We start from the raw sequence: 21324 nt of genomic DNA, 5'->3' as shown, positions 1-21324 counted from the left end.
ATGTAATCGACTTGACCCCTTCACCAAAATTGCTGCCCATGTGGTAAAACTTGAAACCATTATTTGTTCTGGTTCTCAATGCTCCGAGTTCAAATAGCATCGAAGTTAACCTTGCCTTTCGTCCAATCGGGATCGATTTTAAAATTAAGTACCATTCCAACGTAGGGATTCATGGAACTGAAATCACATGAGACTAGATACCTTATGCTATTTGTTCTGACTTTTTGCCTTCTTAATTCAAATCCCACCATGACCTCCCTGGGTGAGAGTTAACCCATCTCTTGGTTCAATACCACTATATGGCATACTGGATACTTTTAGCAGTTTGTTGAAAGTATTCGGTCCAGGTCTGTTTGCGGATACCATCATCCTTTTCTCCCCTTCTCCTCCCACTTGTCTCAGAGACCCTATAAATTATAGGGGTGTTTTGTTTGTTGCTTCTCGGTTTGTTTTTTTTCTGTTTATTTTGTTTCGTTTTTATTGCTTTGTTTTTCACCTTGGCATTCCATCGTCATACATCTGAAAAGAGATAAATTTCTTCAAATTTCAAGATATAACGAGAACAATGTCACATTTTAAACTTGAGAAAAGTCTTGCATAATTTACAGATTGTAAAAGTAACATGTAAGTTAGTTGGTTGATTTCTTTTTCTGAAAATCCAAGCTTATCCAGTCTGACAGTCAGGCAGTTACTTACAAATCCAAGTGTTCCAATTATTATTATTGGTATAAATGTAAATTTGTAATCCGGATATAGAGGCTGGACGTTTCGGAACAGTTGTTCATAATTATCTTCTTTCTCTTTGATTTTCTAAGAGATATTCACATCAGCAGAACATACATACAAACATACATACGTACGTACGTACGTACATGCATACGTATGTACGTACATAGGTACGTACATACGTACCTACGTACGTTCGTGTGTGTGTGTGTGTGTGTGTGTGTGTGTGTGTGCGTACATGTTTGTCCCACACCACCGCTTGATAACCGGTGTTGGAGTGTTTACGCCCACTTAACTTACCGGTTTTGGCAAAACAAAGAACGATAGACTAAGTACCAAGCTTTAATGGGGAAAAACGGCTGGGGTCGATTGATTCGACTAAACTTCCTCGGGGCGTGCCCCAGCATGTGCGCAGCCAAATGACTGAAGCAAGTAAAAGATAAATGACAAAAGAAAACCTTAGGGAGAATTAAATAAAATTGGAAGGAATGGGTCTATGTGGAAACCCAAGGAAAAGGGGGGGGGAAAACCACACACACACACACACACACACACACACACAGATTATGTTCCTACATTGGAATAATAAAAGACTATTTCAAGACCAGATTGTCTTGAGTCGACTCTGAAATATTTTCTGAAATGCAACAATTCAAGAAGCGAGTACTGGGGGGGTTGAGCTGTATCAGGTAGAAGGAAATTTAAGAGGCACGCTGTAAGTTCCGTAACTCAGTAAGTCAGTGATCGGATCTCTAACCGAGTTATAGGACTTGCATGCTGAAACCTCAGTGACTTGGGGAAAAATCTGAGATTCTATAAAATAAAATTTATAAATAAAAGTTAATTTTTTTTAACGTATCTTATTTTTAAAAAAAAATGAAAAGCGGACAAATAAGGGAGTTTCAAACCAGAGATTATAATTTAACCAAAGACACAACATTTCAAAATATCATTTACCTCCCCCGGTGGCGAATTTTTTCTTTCCTACGAGAGTTCCGGACTCTAGTTATGAATACTGGAGGAACAAGATTTGACAGGAGAAAAGATAGGAGAGGAGACAGAGAAGTATGCGTGTGGTCTGTGTGGCAGATTAAAAGGAAAGAAAGAAACTAGAGTTTGGAAAAGAAAGATGGCCGGTGGTCACGTGTGAGCAACGAGAGAGTAAAGGGGGGAAGAGTGAGAAAGAGAGATGGACAGATAGAGAATAGTGACGGGGAGAGGAAAAGAATTAGAGAAAGGATGAGAGAGAGAAAAAAACGAAAGGGTGAGAAGGGGAGATAAAAAGAATTAGAAAAAGGAAGAGAGAGGAAACGAAAGGGGAGAGAGAACAGTACAGAGAGTCGCATCAAAATTATTAAGATAAACTTACTTGGAAATGGATGCGTAGCGTTCAGTCATATAATAATATAAATAATATATATATGTGTGTGTATGTATATATATATATATATATATATATATATATATATATATATATATGCTGAAACCCCCTTCGGACATGACTGACCATGGGATTGCACCTAGGAAGTTACCCTCCCAGGCACAAGTCCGGGCAAGGTTGTTTATGGAAGACCAGGAGTCACCGGCCTCCCCTCTCGACGCCACCAGTGTTATCCAAGGCAAAGGCAAAGGGGCCGATACAGCTTGGCACCAGTGACGTCACAACTCATTTCCACAGCTGAGTGAACTGGAGCAACGTGGAATAAAGTGTCTTGCTCAAGAACAACACGCAGCCCGCTCCGGGATTCGAAGTCACAACCTCACAGTCGTAAGCTCAACGCTCTAACCACTGAGCCATGCGCCTTCACTATGAACATTTATATATACACATATATATGTGAATATAAATACATATATATATATATATATGCATATATATGCATGGGTATATATTTATATAGAGAGAGCAATAAGAAAATGGAGGGGATTAATAGGTGGTGTTCATCAACTTTTAGTTCCATTCTTTGATTTTCCAATATTTCAGGGTTAGGACTTATTCTTCAGGAAATCTATAGAGATGTTGATAGCCCACTTCTCTGATTTATGTGTTATGGAGCAGAAAAATTCAGTATTCAAACATCATCATCATCATCATCAACAGCATCATCATTATCATCCATGCGAACACACTTCTCTCTCACAACATCATAAATTTCTCCGGCACACTCTTGCAATCCAAAACACTCCAAGCCTCTGGTCTTCATGCCTCTCTCTCTCTCTCTCTCTTTCACCCAGACAAAATTGAATGAAAAAAAAGTTTTTTTGTTCTTCATAATTGTAACCACTTACGGTTTCGAAATAAGTAAAAAAAATTATAATAATAAAATGTAAAAATCACTGCTGTTTCCGTTCACCGAAATCGCATTAAATTACAAGAAAAGGAAAGAAAATGCTAAATATTTAAATTTGAACATTTGCCAGTACACGGAGGCAACATGTGATAGCAACATGTTTTCTACAGAACTGTCATGAGTAGGCGAAGAAATTTTCAAGATAACAACAACAACAACAACAACAACAACAACAACAACAATAATAATAATAATAATAATAATAATAATAATAATAATAATAATAATAATAATAATAATAAAACACCGATACCAGTAATGACAACAATAGTAAGTCCGTTACGCATGTAAGACTCCAGGAATTCCAACAAAGCCTGTGATGAAGAGATAATAATAATAATAATAATAATAATAATAATAATAATAATAATAATAATAATAATAATAATAATAATAATAATAATAATAATAATAATAATAATAATAATAATAATAATAATAATGATAATAACAACAACAACAACAAAAACAACAAAGGCAGGGTGGGGGTGTATATTTCGAAACTTCGGCTTTGAATCATTTTAATTTATTCCTTCTCAGTATTTTCTTATCAATGTCGCATTCCATCTGAAGAGCTTTATTTGATGATTTCTCCGCGTGTTGTATTTATCGTGCATTGTCTCTGTTTAATGCGATTATAATAATTCAAGTCACGACTGTACAGGGAATCATGACAGCTGCTCGCCGCCACAGAGGTCAGCAACCATTGGCTGCGCCAATCATGTGAAGGCAGTGACGATAAGAAAGAACAACTAGTGTCGTCAATACAGTGACTGCATTTCTTTCGTAAACAAACCTTCGTCGGTCGTTCACATAAGGAAAAAAGAAGAATTTATAGAGCAGACGACGCGTTTCAATACTGCCATACGCAACATACATTTCACTGTTTGTTTACATTTCATTATTCAACTTGCATTTTCAAAATTTTCAACGGTTGTTCGTTCGTTCGCTGTTAAAAGCTGTCCCTAATTTTGTAAATATCTTTTGAAGATTATTCTGCTTCTTAAAACACACCCAAAATGTCTTCAGAAGACTCTACAGACGCTGGGATTTCTTCAAATCCATTTGCCATGTTCATCCTTATATTATTTGGAATCATTCTTTTAGTCTATATGCTTTCGAATCCCATCAAACAAGCCTTAAATACTTTCAGACTGAAAACACAAACCGTATTAATGGCAGGGTACTGGCGCAAGATAACGGAGAAGCATAAAGAAGAACTGGACAACTTCTTCCAGCCTCTTCGCATGAAAAAGAAAGAAATTTCTGAGAATCTCGACGTTTTGGAAATCGGTATCGGAGATGGTGCGAACTTCCCTTATTATCCGGAAGGCTGCAACGTATATGCTCTGGACCCTGAAGATATTTTCCAAACGGCAGTGCAGAATAACATAAAGAAATATCCGCACCTGACGCTCAAAAAGTTCTACTGTTCGCCTGCCGAAGACATGTCTTTTATCAAAACTGGTTCAATCGATGTCGTTATATCTACCATGTGTCTGTGTTCCGTTGAAGATGTGGAAAAGGTTCTGAATGAAGTAAAAAGAGTCCTTCGGAAAGTAAGTAATTCCATATAAGTGTAAATGCGTGTGTTTCGAAGAAAATGCAGTACCGTATCATTCGGTAAACCGTATCATTCAGTAAAGCGCCAATTCATAGGGTGTTGTGAGTATGTTAAAAGAAATATCAAATTTAAACACTTTTAAGACTGTGGTTTTGTTCCTTTGTTAGAAATTTATATCTTTATGTGTATTTTCTTGCTAATCCTTTATACGATCGATATCCGAATTCTTCCGACTTAACAGGTGCGTCACAAAAGAATTCTCAAAAGCGTTTGGAATGTTACCTTTTATTAATTATTTGTTAATATTTCTACACATCTAATTAACTTTTAAATACACTAAATATTGGAAAATGTGTTTTCCGAAAATTATTTATAGCTTTAGAAAAATTTTATTGCTGTAGCAATATTATTAGTAGCGATACTGAAAGAAAACATTATACACCAAGATCGCCATAAGCCACTAATTTGGCTGCTATTTCTAGCCGATCATATAACCACTCCTTTTCAACTTTTATGAATCAATATCAGAGAGTGGAATACATGTTCTGTATGAATTATTTGCCTATGTAAGTTATTTCACGATTTATTTGGAAAGGTTTCTGAATAAAAGCCGATGTGTGTTTGTCGATTGATATAACATCGAAGTGGTTGATTATATTGATAGGAAAGTGTTAATTTGATGTTTTGGTTTTGGTTTATTGTACGCCACACGAAAATGGATTCGAGACATGACTATCAATCAGTGCTTAATATTTTTAGATAAATTATATATTTATCAAACATTACGCTGACTGTATGGTTACGCCTGCAACACCTTTATGCTGGTTCCATTTATTGACAGTTATTAAAAGAGTCTAAAATTCTCACAAACGCATATTATTCATCGCAACGTATTTCGTCAACCTGATACGTGCAGCAGCCTTGAAAAAGCGAAGCGAAGGATGGTTCGTCGCTTCCGATCACAGTTTTACGTTTACTTTTCCCTCTCTCTCTCTCTCTCTCTCTCTCTCTAATGTATATAGATATGTATGTAGATATATATATATATATATATATATATATATATATATATATATTAGAAATACTGCTCTACATATTAAAGTGTGCTTCTTTCGGATTTTACGGACGATATATATATATATATATATATATATACTATATTAATATATATATATATATATATATACTATATTAATATATATATATTTATGGGGTTGGTCATGTTGCCAGTTTAGCCAGTAAAAACACACGCACTGTATATTTGGTGTTAATTTGCTTCAGCTTTATATCACATTACATTACATTAATTGTATTTCGGTCAGAGTTCTTTCGTCACACTTCTGTGACCTCATGAGTGGTCCTGTGCTTTCTTCTTTCTTATATGTGTGTCCCTCCTTGCTAACGATCAGCCATTTTGTATTTTGTATTCCTATTGTGTGTGTCTACATTTGCGCATGCGTATCCCTCAAGAAAAAAGAAAAAAAAGTAGGTATAAACACATGAACAAATAAATAAAAACAAAATAAACGAACATGTATGAACAGAGAACACAGATAATGCAGGCTCTCCCCCATACACACACATGCACTTACAAAACATAGACACACATATCAAATATTAGATTACTACTACCAGGTACCTGCTACGAAGAACTCACGTAAGTAATAAAGAGACATAGAACAGACAGAAAAATAGGAAAATGTCCCTTGCATTTGAAAACTATGGAAATGTTTTTAAAAAACATTTCATTTAATAGTTTTCCAAAATTTAATTGCTTTTTGTGCTTTACTCTAAGTTGAAAAAGTCGCAAAGACTGAAATTGGTACTAAAATGTTCTTCATGATAAAATTATTTTAGCATTTTCGACCTAGTCTTATTTTTCCTTATATCAGCCTTACTAGCTGCATCGCCAAACTGATGGAATCGTGTGTTAGAGAAACACTCTGGAACTTTTGGAGTTCTCACAGCTCTTTCTTGACCCTCACAATTTGGATTTGTCCCTAACTCCAGCTGCTGTAGCCAACTCATCAAGTTTCTTGAGGACATCACCCAAATTACTGATGGTGGCTCATGGATAGATGTTATCTATCTTGGCTTTGCTAAAGCCTTCAATTCTGTGTCACACAAATGACTCGTAGTAAAACTCTCGGCAATGTTGTGAAAGATGATCTTTATAACTGGCTGAAGTCCTTCGTTCCCAGTCGGAAAGGAATAGTTATGGTTCTAAGACATCATTCTTCACCTTACAAGATGATGGCCCTTTATCATCATCATCATCATCATCATCGTTTAACGTCCGCTTTCCATGCTAGCATGGGTTGGACGATTTGACTGAGGACTGGTGAAACCGGATGGCAACACCAGGCTCCAGTCTGATTTGGCAGAGTTTCTACAGCTGGATGCCCTTCCTAACGCCAACCACTCAGAGAGTGTAGTGGGTGCTTTTACGTGTCACCCGCACGAAAACGGCCACGCTCGAAATGGTGTCTTTTATGTGCCACCCGCACAAGCCAGTCCAGGGGCACTGGCAACGATCTCGCTCGAAAATCCTACAGGAGCCAGTCAGGCGGTACTGGCAACGGCCACGCTCAAAATGGTGCATCTCATGTGCCACCCGCACAAGAACCAGTCCAGGGGCACTGGCAACGATCTTACTTGGCTTGCCGGGTCTTCTCACGCACAGCCCATTTCCAAAGGTCTCGGTGAGGCCCAATGTACGAAGGTCTTGCCTCACCACCTCAGCCCAGGTCTTCCTGGGCCTACCTCTTCCACGGGTTCCCTCAACTGTTAGGGTGTGGCACTTTTTCACGCAGCTATCCTCCTCCATTCTCACCACATGTCCATACCAGCGCAATCGTCTCTCTTGCACGCCACAACTGATGCTTCTAATGTTCAGCTTTTCTCTCAAGATACTTACACTCTGACGGGTATTCACATTGACATTACACATCCAACGGAGCATACTGGCTTCATTCCTTGCGAGCTTACGTATGTCCTCAGCAGTTACAGCCCATGTTTCACTTTATATTGTCTGGAATTTAGGGATACCCTAACTGAGAAATTTGACGAGAGGGAGGAGGAACTACAGACTTGTAACATAGAGGGCAACTGGGAATTCCTGCGAGACAGCTTGCTGAATGCCACAGACAAAATCTGTGGTTGGTGTAAAGTTCCCTCCAGACCTATGGTGACGTGGTGGTGGAATGATGCGGTAGACAAGGTCATTAGAGCAAAGAAACAGGCCTGGAAGGGCTGGAAGTGTGGGGGTAGCAGGGAATTGTATCAAATAGCCAGAAGGAAACAGATATATCTAGCCAAGGGAGAAGGAGAAAAGAGAAAGTTTGCCTATATTCTGTGACGTGAGGACTAGAGTGTTTCGGATTGCAAGACATTGTGTGAGAGGAAATCATGATGTCATAGGAGAGAAATGTGTCCACATGGATGATGGTGCACTTGTGTTTAACGATTCTGCAAAGAAAGAGGCTTGGAGATGCCATTATGAAAGACTGCTGAACATGGAGAATGAAGGTGGGGATGAGTGTCTGCCAAATGTTGACCCAATTGAGGGACCAGCTATCTGAATCGACTGTAGCTTAGTAGATAAAGCAATTAAGGACATGAAGACAGGGAAAGCCCCCGGCTCGTTAGGAATCACCACTGTGATGTTTCAAATATCCGGTGGGGAAGGATGTGGCGTCGTCACCTGTATAGTTAATTAGGTTGTCCATGAGGGGGTCCTACCCAGCGATTGGTATAGCAACATTATAGACAGATAGACAAATAGATAGAGAGGTCAAAAAAAATTTTTTAAACAGGTCAGTGGCTAGTTCTGTTAGGTTGCCTGGAAAGTTCTGAGCATTTTTTAAAATGCAAAAAGAGATATGAATAATTGACCTTTCAATAAATTTTATTCATTGAAATAATTTCCATTATTATTAATGACCTTTACTCATCTATCAGGCAATTTAGATATTCTATCAGCATAAAATTGCACTGGTTTTAAAGGATAAAGTTATCTAGATGCATTTTGACTCCATCGAAATCTTTAAATGTTTTTCCTTGCAATGAATTATGTAGAGACAAAAATAAGTGGTAGTCAGATGGCGCAATGCCAGGAGAATATAACGGATGGTGTAAGAGATCTCAGTCAAGTTCATGTATCATTTTCAAGTGTATTACAGTTTGCTTGAAGCATTGTGATACAGAATTAGAATAACAAACCAAAAAGGAAAAGAGAGTTTCTAACAAAGCAAAGAGCAATGTTGAATAACTTTTATCTGGATCAGGTACAAAAGCCCATCAGGTTTCTTATTCAGCTTTCCACTTTGCCGTGTGAAAAGCTTTCCTCCTGATTATTTTGTTCTTTAAGTAATATTAGTAGCCACATCAATATGGCTGTCCATTCGAGTGGACTCTACTGTGATTTTTTAATCCCAAGATGACATTTTATCAATTGCAACTGTGCATCATTAACCAGCTAAAGGAGATGTCCTCTTGGAGTTAAAAAAATTGCATTAGAGTCCAATCGAATGGCCAACCATGTTGAAGTGGCTATGAATATTACTTGTCAACACAACTACTGCATTGATTTTAAAACTAGCATTTTTTTTTCTTTGTTAGTTTGTTATTTTATTCAGTTAAAGATGTCTTATTATTTAAACAACAACCATAACTCGGTGAATAATCACTCCTTTATGTGTGTGCTACTTCTTTTTTCTTGGTTGTTACTGCAACTTGAAGAGCCAAGAGAATAATGCAGCTTAAAATAAGCTTTGTTTGACTAAAATGGCTGCCGGGTCACTGTCCTGTGGTTAGTCAAAGCAAAGCTGATAAAAACCTGTTGAAGTGTCTGCTACAAACAGGTTGTTTAACTACAGTCAGTGAATGTGCCTCTGCAACGTTGCTTGCCTTCAAAATTTCCCTCAAAATATACTGTACTGTCTTAAAATATGAGACAACCATGCAAGTACAATCATGTAGTTTAATTAGGACTGACTTCTCTGTTGTATTTCTTCATGAAACATTCAAACATCTGCTGTGTGTCTGTCCTTGTTTGTTTGTATGTATGTATGTATGTATGTATGCTGGACTCGTGAGTCATCTTCGTAGTCATAAAGCAAGACCGATGATTGACCACCAGGCCGCTGGTGATGATGCTACACACCATACTAATCACGTCTGTCGGGCGTGTGGAAGGGAGTGTGATTCAGCAGGAGGACTTAAACGACACGCAAAGGTACATGGAGCCCAATTACAACAACAGCCAGCTACTGCCAGTAAAGGTTTTGGATGCCAACTCTGTGCAAGACATTGCAGATCTTTGGCTGGGCTAAAAAGTCACATTTGATCACAGCACCGTTAAGTTAAGCTTCGTGCAATGGCCATACTTGATAACGAGGGGGAAGCTATCATCATCATGTCATGTATGCGTGTATTATGTAATATAAAATCTTACTAACGAACATGGAAATCCTGTCTATCAAGCTTACAGATGGCCTCTCACAACATTCCCTTCCCCAACGATGAGAAGAAGAGTTGGGCGGGGTGAGGAGCGACTGAAATTCCACTGGAATCTCTCAAAGACAGCTTTCTGTGCAGCACAACACAGAATGGCAGTAAATGCAATTTAGTTTGTTTTTCTTTTTGGCTTTTCACATGAAATTTATGAAAGGTCAAACCATGCTATAATGCACATTCTTGTCCTTTGGTGGTGGTGGGGGAATCTATTTAAAAAAAAAGCATGAAAAAGTAAAATGAAAATAATAAAGTAGTTAACTGCAAAGTTGTTGTAAATTGGTCGAGGTAGAAGGAAATGGTTCTTTGTATAATTATTTTGAAATATTCTTTACAAAATGAATTGGAAAAATAACATCAGCAGTGGCTGGAATTGATAAAATAATAATGTAATTATTGAGTAAATTGAGAGTGAATGCCAAATATGGAAGTACACCAGCTGTTGTTTTATCACAAAAGAATATTCAAATTGTCAATGGGTTTTGCTCAATGTGGTGGTGGTGATGGCAGGGTTGTTGGAAGTGCAACAGTCACATGTATGTGATGTTAAACTATGGAGGGCTTCTGTTTAAATATACATCATGTTTAGTCATGCAGTCAACAGTACTTTGAATTCTACACCAAATTTCAGGAATTAGACCCAAGATTCTTGTGCTTGTTCCATAATAACAACACAAAATGAATGCTCAGCACCAGCTCTTATTGACCATTCTGGTTTTATGAAAGAATTTGATGGTAATCATAAAAATTGTTTGGGTGCTGCCACTGAGAGACAAGAACGGTATCCTAATCATCATCATCATCATCATCATCATCGTTTAACGTCCGCTTTCCATGCTAGCATGAGTTGGACGATTTGACTGAGGACTGGTGAAACCGGATGGCAACACCAGGCTCCAATCTAATTTGGCAGAGTTTCTACAGCTGGATGCCCTTCCTAACGCCAACCACTCAGAGAGTGTAGTGGGTGCTTTTACGTGTCACCCGCACGAAAACGGCCACGCTCGAAACGGTGTCTTTTATGTGCCACCCGCACAAGAGCCAGTCCAGGGGCACTGGCAACGATCTCGCTCGAAAACCCTACAAAGGCCAGTCAGGCGGTATATATATATATATATATATATATATATATATATATATATATATATATATATGTCTGTACGTATTGTCGTCGTTGTTTAACGTCCGCTTTCCATGCTAGCATGGGTTGGACGATTTGACTGAGGACTGGTGAAACCAGATGGCTACACCAGGATCCAATCTGATTTGGCAGTGTTTCTACAGCTAGATGCCCTTCTTAAAGCCAACCACTCAGAGAGTGTAGTGGGTGCTTTTACGTGTCACCCGCACGAAGGCCAGTCAGGCGGTACTGGCAAAGGCCACGCTCATCTCGCTCGAGAAACCTCATGTGTCACCCACACAAGAGCCAGCCCAGGGGCACCAGCAACGGTCCCGCTCGAAAATCCCAGAACCCCACACAAGAGCCAGTTCAGGGGCACCGGCAACGATCTCGCTCGAAAAACCTCATGTGTCACCCGCACAAGAGCCAGCCCAGGGGCACCGGCAACGATCCCGCTCGAAAGACTTCATGTGTCACCCGCACATAAGCCAGTCCAGGGGCACTGGCAACGATCCCGTCCCGCTCAAGGCATTTCATGTGTCACCCGCACAAGAGCCAGCCCAGGGGCACCGGCAACGATCCCGCCCGAAAGATTCCATGTGTCGCCCGCACACGAGCCAGCCCAGGGGCACCGGCAACGATATCGCTCGAAAAACCTCATGTGTCACCCGCACAAGAGCCAGCCCAGGGGCACTAGCAACGATGTCGCTCGAAAGATTTCATGTGTCACCTGCACAAGAGCCAGTCCAGGGGCACTGGCAACGATCTCGCTCGAAAGATTTCATGTGTTGCCCGCACATGAGCCAGTCCAGGGGCACCGGCAACGATCCTGCTTGAAAAACCTCATGTGTCACCCGCACAAGAGCCAGTCCAGGGGCACTGGCAACGAACCCGCTCAAACATTTCATGTGTCACCCGCACAAGAGTCAGTCCAGGGGCACCGGCAACGATCTCGCTCGAAAGATATCATGTGTCGCCCGCACATGAGCCAGTCCAGGGGCTCTGGCACGATCCCACTCGAAAGATGTCATGTGTCACTCGCACATGAGCCAGTCCAGGGGCACTGGCAACGATCCCGCTCGAAAGATTTCAGGTGTCGCTCGCACATGAGCCAGTCCAGGGGCACTGGCAAACGATCCCGCTCGAAAGATTTCATGTTTGGAGTATTTGGTATCAAATTCTTCATTGTAATAAAGTATTCTAAAAATAACTGCAACTGTTCAGAGAGAAAATACTTTCTTGGCACTCCCCTTCTTTTCTCTTAATGTTTCCAATATGCTCACCACAGGAATTTCTGTCCTAAAAAGTTGTATATCATCTCCCTCTTTCTCTCACATATCCACTCTCTCTCTCTCTTTCTCTCTCTCTCATTAATACTCCCACCATCAACACTACTATTTTTAATGAAACATCAACTCTCCCTACATTTCTTTGTCTCTCTTTCATTTTCTTTCTTTCTCTCTCTCTCTCTCCCTCCCTCTTCGCCACCGCCCTCCCTGTCCCAGCGCCTCCTTTTACTGTTACCCCAACACGATGAAGTGTCATTGAATAGTGAGAGAGGGAGTCAAAGTGTGACAAGCTGACACAGTAATTAGTTTTCGCATTTATTATATTAGATATATTCTTTTATGTGTTTCAGCCAAGCGGCTGTGGTTATGCTGGAGGACCTATAGATAGATAGATAGATAGATAGATAGATAGATAGATAGATAGATAGATACATACATAGATAGAAATTAGCTTAAAGGCTGCACTCAGTGCGAACTGCAGAGGGCTAATTAGCCCTGCAGCCCAAAACTAAATACTTGATATAAGAGAAATGTTTTGAAAATTATTTTATTTGTGTCTCGCCTTTCCCCTTTTTTATCTGCTGCAACGCTTCTGAATGGCAACGCACAACCATTGGCTGCACTCCGTTCACGAGAGGGTAGGAACCATGAGAAAGAATGCCTGAGAATCTTAATTCATAAACACAACTTTATCAGTCGTTCACATAACAAAATCATCAGAATTTTTTTAGAGCAGCGTTTTCTTTATTTACATTTCATGATTCAACTTTCATTTCCAACGGTTGTTCGTTCGTTCGCTGTTAAAAGCTGTCCCTAATTTTGTAAATATCTTTTGAAGATTATTCTGCTTCTTAAAACACACCCAAAATGTCTTCAGAAGACTCTACAGACGCTGGGATTTCTTCAAATCCATTTGCCATGTTCATCCTTATATTATTTGGAATCATTCTTTTAGTCTATATGCTTTCGAATCTCATCAAACAAGCCTTAAATACCTGCAGACAAAGGTTACTATCCTACGTAATGGCAGAGTACTGGCGCAAGGTAGCGGAGAAGCATAAAGAAGAACTGGATAACTTCTTCCAGCCTCTTCGCATGAAAAAGAAAGAAATTTCTGAGAATCTCGACGTTTTGGAAATCGGTATCGGAGATGGTGCGAACTTCCCTCATTATCCAGAAGGCTGCAATGTATATGCTCTGGACCTTGAAGATATTTATGAAGTGGCAGTGAAGAAAAACATAAAGAAATATCTGCACCTGACGCTCAAAAAGTTCTACTGTTCGCCTGCCGAAGACATGTCTTTTATCAAAACTGGTACCGTCGATGTCGTTATATCTACCATGTGTCTGTGTTCCGTTGGAGATGTGGAAAAGGTTCTGAATGAAATAAAAAGAGTCCTTCGGAAAGTAAGTAATTCCATATAAGTGTAAATGCGTGTGTTTCGAAGAAAATGCATTACCGTATCTGAGTTCAAATCCAGCAGGGTACCTGTACATTCGGTGAAGCGCCAATTCATAGGGTGTTGTGAGTATGTTTAAAAAAATATCAAATTTAAACACTTTTAAGACTGTGGTTTTGTTCCTTTGTTAGAAATTTATATCTTTATGTGTATTTTCTTGCTAATCCTTTATACGATCGATATCCGAATTCTTCCGACTTAACAGATGCGTCACAAAAGAATTCTCAAAAGCGTTTGGAATGTTACCTTTTATTAATTATTTGTTAATATTTCTACACAGCTAATTAACTTTTAAATACACTAAACATTGGAAAATATGTTCTCCGAAAATTATTGATATCCTTAGAAAAATTTTTTTAATCTTTTTTTTTTTTTTTTGCGAAGCTTGCCAATTATTTCAACAATCTTTCTGAATAACGTTCGTTTTCTACTTTCGATTTGCGATTCAATTATATCAAAATACTTCATTTCACTGTTAATTACACCTATGAGCTTTCTGTAATCGAGTATTGTCTATGAATTCTAGTTTTACAACAATATTTTCTTCGTTGCTTTCAAAGTTTTATTGCTATAGCAATGTTTTTAATAACATAGCTGAAAGAAAACATTATACACCAAGATCGCCATAAGCCACTAATTTGGCTGCTATTTCTAGCCGATCATATAACCACTCCTTTTCAACTTTTATGAATCAATATCAGAGAGTGGAATACATGTTCTGTAGGAATTATTTGCCTATGTAAGTTCTTTTATGATTTATTTGGATAGGTTTCTTAATAAAAGACAGGCATGTGTGGAGGGGCCATGTTCTGCTGCATCATGCTGTGGGGTCCACCATTTGTTGGTATTTGCTCAGGTCATCCCTCCATGCAACCCTCCATTCAGTCCCCATTTCTGCAATATGATTCCTCATCCACCATGAGCCATGATCCATGTGCTCGACCACCATGAGCCATCCCCCTAGTTGGATCCTCAGAGAAGAGAGTATGACACACAGAATCTAACTCAGAAAATCAAGCATCATCACCAAACATCCTAAACTGCGACTCCCAAATCGTACAAGAATCAAGACAAATCCCAGTTTCTGACAAGAGTCATTGATTGGATTTGTAATCCAACTAATGGTGAACCGTAATCCTGCAAAACGTCCTGGTATCAAAAAAAGGTTCAGGTGGCACACAGGGGCCCCAGGCAGAAGAACTAATAATCTGAGGACCGAAACCTTTGTCTTACTGCTCATATATGGACAGCAGCAAACACCTTGGTCCAGTGAGTTCACAACTGCACTGACCATCGTTCTATATTTAAGAAATGAGGAATTATGTACATTATTTACATTATTTACATTTGACGGATATTTGTCCTCATCTTGTTTCTTGTTAACTGAAATACCCTCCAATATTATTATTATTATTATTATTATTATTATGATTATTATTATTATTATTATTATTATTATTATTATGCCCACGGGCATATGGCATAGTGATTAAGAGCGCAGACTACTAACCCCAAGTTTCCAAGTTCAATTCCAGGCAGTGAATAATAATAATAATAATAATAATAACATTGAAAAAAAACTTAGGAATGAGAACCCAGGTTCAAAATTTCCCTAAGACACATGATGAAGGCTGGAGGGTATATCAGCCGAAACGTTGTGTTAACAACAAACAAGATGAGGACAAATATCCATCAAATGTAAATAATGTGCACTAACCATATCCAAGTTTTTTGCATCTAAAGTTGCTATGAATTCCACGACTGAGACAAGTGAAGAATTCAATAGCCTTCACATTCAACACAAAACAGTGTCTTAGTCTGCCCACCTGTCTCCATGGACACAGGTGTTCATGCCTAATTAAAATATACAAAGTTGTCATTCTATCAAAATGGTGGGCCATAATGAAAAGAAACGCCAGAATTTAACAAATATATTTGTATGCAGTTTAGTCTATCTTTCTCTTTCCCCTCTACTCTCTCTCTCTCTCTCTCCTCCCTGTTCTCTCTCTCTCTCTTCTCTCTCTCTCTCTCTCTCTCTTCTCTCATTTTCTTTCCTTCTTTGTGTTTCTTCATCATTAATTATATCGATCATAACAAATATTAACCTGGATTAGTTAAAACCTTGTAAGTAACATTTGGTAGACAGAAATCAAAAGTAACCCAGTGTGTGTGTGTGTGTGTGTGTGTGTGTTTACATTCACACTTGTCCGAAAATCACTAAGCCACAAGCAGTGATATTGCTATCCTTTCTTGTCAACAAATCATCCACTGATTTTGCACCTTCAAAGAAAACCCCTTACTTGAAAAGCAGGTAAAGGGTTAATAGAAGAAAGGGCACCTAACAGTAAAGCAGTGCTTCAATATACTGAACTGGATATATCTGATATCATTCTAATATGCTTTGAAGCATAAACCTTTTGATACTGCTTATACAGCGATGGTGTGTATATCTCTGCTTATGTTGAAGTCTGTGTGTGTGTGTGTGTTTCTCCACATACATTGTAGTAGTGTACATGTAGTTTATTGTAATTTCAGTGGATGCGTGTTTTTCATACAATCTTTATGTAGGTCATGCAGTGAACCAAAGAGATGTTTTAAATGTCAGGTGAACATTATTAAAAAAATACGATTTTAAAGTAAGAAGCATCAGACAAGTTTTATGAGGCAAACTTGGTCATCAAATAAAAGTTTGAACAATAACTGTTATGTTATTATGAAAAATGTAATTCTTGCTACTCTAAAATTTGTATTTGGAACTTAAATTAACATAGATTTTGGTGGAAGGTTTTAATTCAGATCTCTTTAAAACAAGAAATGTATATCTTAGAATCAGGGGTAATCTCAGAATGGGCTTGCATCAAAAGGATTAGTGGATGATGGGAGTAAATAGATGATGATTCATCAATTAGGAGTTGGGTTACGGTAGTGTTTGTAAATGTGTCATTTGAGACAAGTCACATATTTGTGATTAGGGTCCTCGACCCTTTTTTCCCCATGAACCCCCTTTATTCCAATTCTACTTTAGTGGGCCCCTATGACCATTCAGTGATTAAAAATTCTATTGTGTTTTTATAATTAAATATTAGGAATTGTACAAAAAACAATTGTTAAGATATTTTTTTGTGTTGTAGGAGTATAAACAATTTATTGCTAAAGGGTTAATCCAGATTGGTCATGCAATCATTTTGGGATAATCCCATCATTTCTTCCAGCCACAGAATATCTCATAATAATGCAACATGCTCTTGCTTCTTTAGGATATATCATGATACGAGGGAGACTAGGCTGTTATATCCTGCTGGACACGATGTCATGTAAAGGCTGCACTATTTATGAAGGTTCCTGGATGGTGAGCAGGTTTGGTTCTTTGTGGGAGCTGCAGACCTGGATCGAGCAGACAGAGAAGTGCTGCTTCTAATAAAGTTGGTGAAATGGAGGGCAAAGTTGCGGGTGGGGGGACAGCCTGAATGAATTGGACCATTGTTGACCAGAAAATCGAAACTGGAAGCGGCTACCTGCTATCAAGGTAATTCTGAGCCTGTGGGGTCATTTGATTGACCCCTTAGTGACATTCCCTCCTATTCTAAAGACATTCTAAAGAATTTTGTTTAATGTGTATATTTTGTATTTTACTTTCAGTTTCAGTGCAAACCTTCACAGTTCTTGTCTTTGTAATGTTTTCTCATCCATTGTCCTTGTGGCAAATCATTATTTTATTTCTTTTTGTTTCTTGCAGGGTGGAATTTTCATATATTGGGAACATGTTGAGGCAACCAGCTCTACAATTAAGTTTTTCCAAGTTTTGCTGCATGGGTCATGGAAGTGCATGTTTGGCAACTGCCACCTGACTCGACGACCCTGGGAAACTGTGGAATCAACTGGTTTTGCTACACAAAAATACACTAAGGTCACTGTTGATACCCTGCCGCTGATAAGCACAACATTGGTTGGCAGCGCCACAAAATAATGGTTTCCAATCTCTAATAAATTGTCCCTTTTTTCTCTATTGTTCCAATCGTCTTTCCATCTTTTATCCTTCTTTATCTCTCCTCCTCCCCCCATTCTGCCACTGCCTCCTCTCTTCCTGTCTGTCTGTACCTCATCCTCCTCCTCCTCCCATTTTGCCGTTGTCTCTCTTCTCTGCCTGTACCCCACCTCTACTTTCCTTTCAACCTTTACAGTCACAATCTCATTCAAAACAGATTCTGATACGAAAACGAAGAGAATAATTAATAATTTAAGTATATAAGTGTGTGTGTGTGTGTGTGTGTGTGTGTGTGTGTGTGTGTGTGCGTGTGTGCGTGTGTGTGTGTGTGTGTGTGTGTGTGCGTGTGTGTGTGTGTGCGTGAGTGAGTGAGTGCGTGAGTGAGTGAGTGCGTGAGTGAGTGCGTGAGTGAGTGAGTGAGTGAGTGAGTGAGTGAGGGTGAGAGAGATTTTAGAGATTTACTTATCAGGCAAGTGGTTTGGTCTATGGCTGTGTCTTAGAGCTAAAATAATGATAATTGCAGCATGGGAGACACATGGCTGCCATCCAAAGACATCCAGACACTTCACTTAACCCTTTTAACATTCAAATACAAAACTTATTTATCCACATTGTTTTCAATTAATCATGGAATATCTTGTCACTTTGAGATTTCAATGGTGCATTTGTACAATTTTATAATGGCATTGTAGGGTAGGTGCAAGGGGTTGGATGTGGTCAGTTTGGATATAAAACAGGAAGAACATTTGGGCCAGAAATGGTCAGTTTAAATGCTAAAGTGTTAGACATTATTTGTTATTTGGGGACATTTTTCATCACATGGATTACAACATGGTCTCTGACAAAATTACATTCCATCTTATCAGTGAGTTTGTTGGTCAACATATATATGTATGTATGCATACAGACATTAGGTGAGAGCTTGATGTGCTAAATATAGAAGTGACATAGTAGGGCTCAAATGAATTTGGATTTAAACTCTGAATTCTTTGTGCTGGACAAGGTCGATGGTGTCAAGAATGGCCATAAGAGATTCCAAGCTAAGTTGATAGGGAGGTAGTGATCAGCGTGGTCGTGTTCATAGTTTGGGGCTTCCAACCAGAGCGACCGACCCACATAGGAAAAACAACAAACAACTTTGGAACACAAGTGTATATATATCTTCGTACTTCTAATAAAAGGCAATGTGTGTCTCATGAGCCACAATAGGGGGAAAAGAGTAAAACAAGAGACATAGTGGGAGTGAGTGACAGTCAGAGGCAGTAAAGCAAGCAAACAGCATTCAAAAATTTTGCTCTGAAGATGCTGGTATTTTGATCAAAATAAACTAAATTTTTAATGTAAATTGTATTTAGTTCATCAGTTACACATACACACACATATTTATATATATATGAAATTAAATACTGAACACCTTTGTCTTCAAAATATTATCGTTCACATAACATATATATAGATGTTATGTGAACGAGAATATACGTGTGTGTGTAATAATGAACTTATGGTATACTGTGCTCGGTTGCACTACAAGAGAGAGAGATATGTCTATATATAAATGTGTTTGCATGTATATATATATTTGTATATATAATTTATGGTGGCCTAAATGTATATATGTGTGTGTATATATATATAGTCTTTTACTGTATTGTAGGGCTGACCACAGCCCTGTGAGTAGATTAGGTAGATGGAAACTGAAAAACCTCCATATATATGCATGCTTCTATCTATCTATCTATCTATATATATATATATGTGTGTATGTATGTATGTATGTATAGAGATTAAAGTAAAATAAAAAAGCAAACCATTTGGCATCACTTTAAAAAAGACATTTAATTTAGATAGAGACTCTTTATATCATTTATCTTCTCTCTCTAAATTAAATGTCTTTTTCAAGTGATGCCAAACGGTTTGCCTTTTCATTTTTACTTCAATCTTTATCTACCTGCTCAAAGAGAAACCACCTATAGCCACTTCTGGTAGGCAATCTCAACATCATACGTTCAGTTGCAGTTCAAACCAGAGTTTTAGGGGTAAACCAAACAAAGCATACATAGAACAAACTCATAGATCAGATGCATTGAGATTTTGCCAGTGATCACGTGACAATGCATCTATTTGACAATAAATGGTAGTTTGTCTTTGTATGTTTTGCAATGGCTTCCATGTGTTGTTCATGCTGCAATCCCTATGTTTATAGGGCTACCTGCTTCTCTTAATACTTTTAAATATTTACATACACTCATACATGTATGCGTATATTTCTATGTATGACTATAAATATGCGTTTGTGTGTGTATATAAATGTGTATGTATGTATATATATATATATTTGTATATAACTATATATATATATATGTATGTATTAATATATATGCGTGTGTCCCCAGATATGTGGAAAGAAGACCATAAATGATGATGATGAGCCAGTAAGAAAGGGGTGCAGCTGGTACATTTGTCTGTGGTGCAAAGAGCTTAAATATGGTCCAGGGAACTTGGACAGGGCCTGTGAATTTGAAGGTTCTCTCACTGAAAAGAAAAATACTAATCACAGCCCTTTCTGGGAGAACATTCACCCTCTGAGATTCAAAATTTGTTTTGTGCTATATTGCAATATCCCCCCCCCCCCCGGAACTCTCTATGTGTGTGGGTGTGTGTGCTGGCAGTCCCATAACCACCAAAAATGTGAGATAATCACAGCAAGAATGATCTTTTGAGGATAATTCTGCTGAATGGGAGAGAGTGACCAAGGGTTAAATAACGACCTTCTCACTTCACCCCTACAACTTTTATTTTGCATTTTTTTTTTGTTTCTTTCTCTCCTCCTCCTCCTCCTCTTGTCTCCTTCCATCATTTCACTTCCATCAATCTAGCCCACCCCACCAACTTCAATTTTTCTCTCGTTTTCACTCTTTTTTGAATATTAACTGAGGTTACTTACTATTTTAAGACACCCATTTACCGTTTTTAGAGGAACAAGGAGTTTATTGCAGGTTTCTCCAATTCTCTGCAATTTTCCTTAATTTTTTTTTTTTCTTTTTTCGGTTTTGTCTTTTTTCTCTTTTTGATCCCTTTTAAAGAATAATCAATAAATGGTATGACCCCTTCCACATGTGTTTCTTGTTTTTTTCATATTTCTTCATATCCAATATCACAATATGTTGAGCCGGTTACTGGTACAGATCGTACGTGAAGTCATGGCTGTGATGCTGCTGCCTGGGTCAGTTGATACAAGAGTTCATGCAGGTTGTAGATTCGTTGTTGATCCATGATGAAGTAATTTACGAATAATGAAGTGTTGGAACCTGGGTG

At 38.4% G+C, this 21324-nt stretch overlaps 1 protein-coding gene across 2 annotated transcripts; it reads left to right on the top strand.

The window, feature by feature from the left end:
* The first annotated feature begins 3798 nt into the window (after positions 1-3798).
* Positions 3799-21120, top strand: LOC106868061 (thiol S-methyltransferase TMT1A). 2 transcript variants are annotated; one of them, XM_089361387.1, is made up of 2 exons: positions 3799-4636; positions 17761-21120. In XM_089361387.1, exons 1-2 carry the CDS (start codon positions 4097-4099, stop codon positions 17989-17991), a joined length of 771 nt encoding a protein of 256 aa, XP_089217513.1. In that variant the 5' UTR covers positions 3799-4096; the 3' UTR covers positions 17992-21120. The 2 variants fall into 2 exon arrangements, with proteins under 2 accessions (XP_089217513.1, XP_014768656.1); XM_014913170.3 differs by lacking the exon at positions 3799-4636 and adding an exon at positions 12827-13971.
* The last annotated feature ends 204 nt before the right edge of the window (positions 21121-21324 follow it).

This window comes from Octopus bimaculoides, chromosome 13 (genome assembly GCF_046866305.1).
Source record: "Octopus bimaculoides isolate indiv1 chromosome 13, ASM4686630v1, whole genome shotgun sequence".
NCBI lineage: Eukaryota > Metazoa > Mollusca > Cephalopoda > Octopoda > Octopodidae > Octopus > Octopus bimaculoides.
The sequence above is the reverse complement of the archived record's forward strand: the minus strand, read 5'-3'. Positions and strand labels throughout refer to the sequence as shown.

Bases quoted from the DNA above. Each gene is read 5' to 3' on its own strand.
- LOC106868061 (XM_089361387.1), top strand. From the start codon at position 4,097: ATGTCTTCAGAAGACTCTACAGACGCTGGGATTTCTTCAAATCCATTT. The intron at 4,637-17,760 runs GTAAGTAATTCC...TGTTTCTTGCAG, and splicing joins TAAAAAGAGTCCTTCGGAAA to GGTGGAATTTTCATATATTG.